This window comes from Rhincodon typus, chromosome 4 (genome assembly GCF_021869965.1).
Source record: "Rhincodon typus isolate 14 chromosome 4, sRhiTyp1.1, whole genome shotgun sequence".
NCBI lineage: Eukaryota > Metazoa > Chordata > Chondrichthyes > Orectolobiformes > Rhincodontidae > Rhincodon > Rhincodon typus.
In genome coordinates, this window is record NC_063335.1 from 116,555,495 (window position 1) to 116,559,815 (window position 4,321).

The window sequence follows — 4,321 nt, forward strand, 5'->3', positions numbered from 1 at the left end:
TTAGGTGCAGTTTCATACAATAGCATCGTGTAATTTCACAATTGGACAAAGCAACCCTAATTACACTAAGAATTACACTAGCAATCAATTTAAGATTATTGGTCCAATTTCAGTGCTTATCCTTGATGAAAGTTATATATATTTCCACACAGAACCTTGCACCCTGCATACAGTAGCAACGTGTCCAGACATTGCAACCTGTCCAAATAAACAAAAGCTTGGGATCGACTATTCCCCAGGGCTCTGTAGCAAAGCCTCAATCAATCAGCATCCTTTTTTCCAGTATATATTGATGTTCCCTTTGAGATTTGGTATTCTTGCAATTTGGTCCTGATGAGTTTAAGACAGAAAGCTTTAACAACATGCCTCTTTATCTCAATAACACTTCAGGATCCCAGTGGAGAAGAAAATTTATTTAAGGCAGCATATTGTGATCTGGAACACGCTGCCTGAAAGGACAGTGGAAGCAGTCTCAATGGGACCTTCCAAAAGGCAATTGGAGAAATGGATGGAATTTGCTGAGATCTGGGAAGAGTGCAGAAGGGAGTGGGACTAATCGGGCTGCTCTCTCCAAGAGTCAGCACAGATATGATGGGCTAAATGATCTTCTGCATTCTTGTTATTGTGTGATCTGAGAATGCCCCTGTGGTAACTTTGCCATTTGAAGTTCCAACAAACTCATCAAGACCATTTCATCAGTAGAATAAATGTATCACTGATGAGTTTAATAATGAGTTAAGGGCTGATTTGGAAAAAAAATGTTTATAATGACGAGGAAGGTCTTTGTTTATAAAAACACATCTCCAAAGAGAATTTAATTGAAATTTTATGAGCTCTTTAAGAACTTTTTGATTTGAAAAGAGATTTTAATTTCTCCTTGCAAACTATAACTCATACTACATTAACTTGGCATTTTCATCCTCGCCCCTACATTAATACGTAATGATGGTAAGAGATCAAATTAGGCTTTTGAAATCAAAGGAGAAAAGACTTGATTAAAGCTGATTTGATGGTTCATGAATACTTTGATGTCCATTTAGGTTGGAGCCTTTGTATAATTTATGAAGTTGTAGCAAAACACACCACAAAGTGAGGGAGCCAATATAGCCAATTATGGGCCTAATGAAAAGACTGCTTATCTCTGAGAATTAAGCGCTGACCAGACAAAAGACATCATTAAGTATTCAGGTTCATTTATTTGCATTAATTGTAGATTTATAGAAAAGCAGAAACAAATTTATTTTGCAAATTTGCTTATTTGTAGATGGGCTTAGCAAATTTGTTAATACCTTTCATATAGGTTTTTGCAAGTTGACACAAGATGCAGTCTTGGGAACAGTGATCATTCCCCCTGTCCATTTGGTGCTACCTCTTTCAAAGTGGAACCAGCTTAGTCCTGCTCTCTCACTCTTCTTCACACCCCAGCAATTTTTTTTTCCTCCATCAATTATTGGCCATGTTCCCTTTTTGAAAGTTGCTAATTAATTTCTATAGCCTGACCGTAAATTCCAAAGGTTGGGAAGGGATTGTAGCAGTGGTTCATAGAACTGTAGAATCCCTACAGTGTGGAAGCAGGCTATTCGGCCCATCCCGTCCACACAGGCCCACCTCATCCCTGTAACCCTGCATTCCTTATGGCTAACCCGCCTAGCCTGCACATCCTTGGACATTATGGGCAATTTAGAATGGCCAATCCACTAACCTCTACATCGTTGGACTGTGGGAGGAAACCGGAACACCCGGAGGAAACCCACGCAGACACAGAGAATGTGCAGGGAGAATTCCTTCAGTGCTGAAGCGAGAGTGTTAACCTCTGTATTTTTGCTCTTGCCCATGGAGTAGAAAGTGTTCCCCTGACCCACTTGTACAGAGATATGAGCAAAAGATGCTGAGGCATAGAAACACAGGAACAGGAATGGGCCATTCAGCCCCTTGAGCCTGTTCCACAGCTGAGATTGGAGTGGGCATGGAGAAATGGCTGGGCAGGTGCTTGATGAGAGTTTCAAGTGCAGTTTGCTGTTCTGTGCAGCGACATTAGACGGAGGTGAATGAGCAGAATGGGAGCAATCTGCTGCAGGAATTGTCCACAACATGGTAGAGATTCACGGAATAAATAGGCTGGATGGCTGCCTCATAAAGAGGCTGAGTGTTATTTACAAATTAGTGAAGATTGCTTTCTTCTACCATTTTCTTCATCCATCTACATGGAAAGCTGGATCGTTTGAACTTCTCATCGAAAATATGGCACCTTCAAAGAAACATGGAAGAATTTGTAAACTGTGAGGAGCACAGTGTGGAATTCCGAAAGGACATTGACACATTGGTGGAGTGGGCAGATAGGTGGCACATGAGGTTCGATGCAGTAATATGTGAAGTGAAGTACTTTGGTTGGAAGAACGTTGAAAGACAAAATCTGGGGTACAATCTAAATGGGGGTGCAGGAGCAGAGGGCCCTTTGAATATTTTTGTGCACAGATCATTGAACATGGCAGCAGTAAATAAAACATACAGTATCCTTGTCTTTATTAATAGGGGTTTGTTGAACTTGTATAAGATGCTAGTTAGGTCTCAGCTAGTGTATTGTGTACATTTGTGGATGCATTGGAGAGAGAGTGCAGAAGCAGTTTACTTAAATGGCTCCAGGGATGAAAAACCTTAGTGATGAGGATAGATTGAAGAACTTGAGACTGTTTATCTTGCAGAGAAAAGGTTGAGAGCCAATTTGATAGAGATTTTTCAAAATCATGAGTGGGCTGCTCAGAGTAGATAGGGAGAAATTGTTCCCATTTGTAAAAGAATCAACGAGAGTTCGTAGGTTTATCCTATTATCAACATCGTTGGGGGTTATCATTGACCAGAAACTGAACTGGATTTGCCACAGTTGGCTACAAGAGCAGGTCAGAGGCTAGGAATACTGCAGCAAGTATCTCATCTCTTGACTCCCCAAAGCCTGCCCACCATCTACAAGGCACAAGTCAGGAGTGTGATGGAATACTCCCCACTTGCCTGAAAGAGTGCAACTCCAACAATACTAAAGAAGCTTGACACTATCCAGGACAAAGCAGCCTGCTTGATTTGTACCCCACCCACCACCTTAAGTATCCACTCCTGCCACCACTGACACTCAGTAGCAGCAGTGTGTACCATCTGCAATATGCGCTACTGAACAAATACGCCAAGCTCCTTCAACAGCACCTTCCAAATCCATGGCCACTTCCATCCAGAAGGACAAGGGCAGCAGATACAGAGTTATAGAGATCTAATTTTTTTGTCAGAGTGCATTCATCCCACTAAAAATGGCATTTAATTTTAAAATTCCTGACCCCTCTGCTACAAGGCATTTATTACCGTTCTTAATGCTGACTTAGCCTCCATTATTCCCTAACAGATAAGCTATTTCCCGTAAGCAGTTGCAACGTGAATTATTTAGTTTAGTTTGGCTGTGGCTCTATTCTGGTGACTTGAAACATGAATGACACAAATGTCCGTGTCAGGATTGCTTCGCTGTTTAATGAGGCTATTGAGTGTGACACATCAGGCATGAGAGAAGCTGAGGGGCTGGGGATCTCCAAACAACAAGAGATTGGTTTGGCAATTGGATACCATTCCCTTCCCTCAGATATGAAAGGGTCCCCCTGCTCTCGACAATTGTGCTCTTAGCACAATTGCACAATTCTTTAAATGTGTTTCAGCAATGGGAAAGCAGCCAACATGGAACGTATTTAGAGGTTTTTCTTTGCAGAAACAGTCATATTTACTCTTTGTAAGCCTGTCAAATATCAATCAAATCTGACTCCCCCTCAAACTACAATTTGCTAAATCTTAAATCAGGTTTTCACTCCAGTAACTAAACCCTATCGAGTTCACAAATAATTCCTGGGACTGTGACAAAAATAACCTTTCCTCCTCACCCTTCCAGTTTTGTCCACAGCCTTTGACACAGTGACCACCCCGACCTCTTCCGATACACCCACACTACGCTCCTGCCCTCCTTCAACCCAGTACTGCTGTCCATGTGGGAGGCACTGCTCCCACCTGGTCCTGTTCATATCCATCTGTCACATCCAGAGAATTGCTAGCAATGGTTTTTTTCTAAACTGGGTCAATGATGTCCTGTTGGCTATCAGCAGCAGCAGAACAAAATCTGTATTCTCATGGCCTGGTGTATCCCTCACTCTACCATTACCATCAAGCTGGGAGACAGCTCCGGCTAAGAGAGGTGTTCAGGAGAAAAGATCCGGATTCAAGTCCCACCTGCTCCGGAGGTTGGACCACAATATCTCTGAACTGAGATAACAAGGTGTAGAGCTGGATGAACACA

General features: G+C 42.1%; 1 protein-coding gene across 1 annotated transcript in view; it reads left to right on the forward strand.

The window, feature by feature from the left end:
- The first annotated feature begins 2,260 nt into the window (after positions 1–2,260).
- LOC109912209 (protein IMPACT-B-like) overlaps positions 2,261–4,321 on the forward strand; it is a 10,491-nt gene continuing 8,430 nt past the window's right edge. The window contains exon 1 of the mRNA XM_020511597.2: positions 2,261–2,418. Coding sequence (XP_020367186.2) covers positions 2,261–2,418 — 158 coding nt within the window. The remainder of the gene's footprint in view (positions 2,419–4,321) is intronic.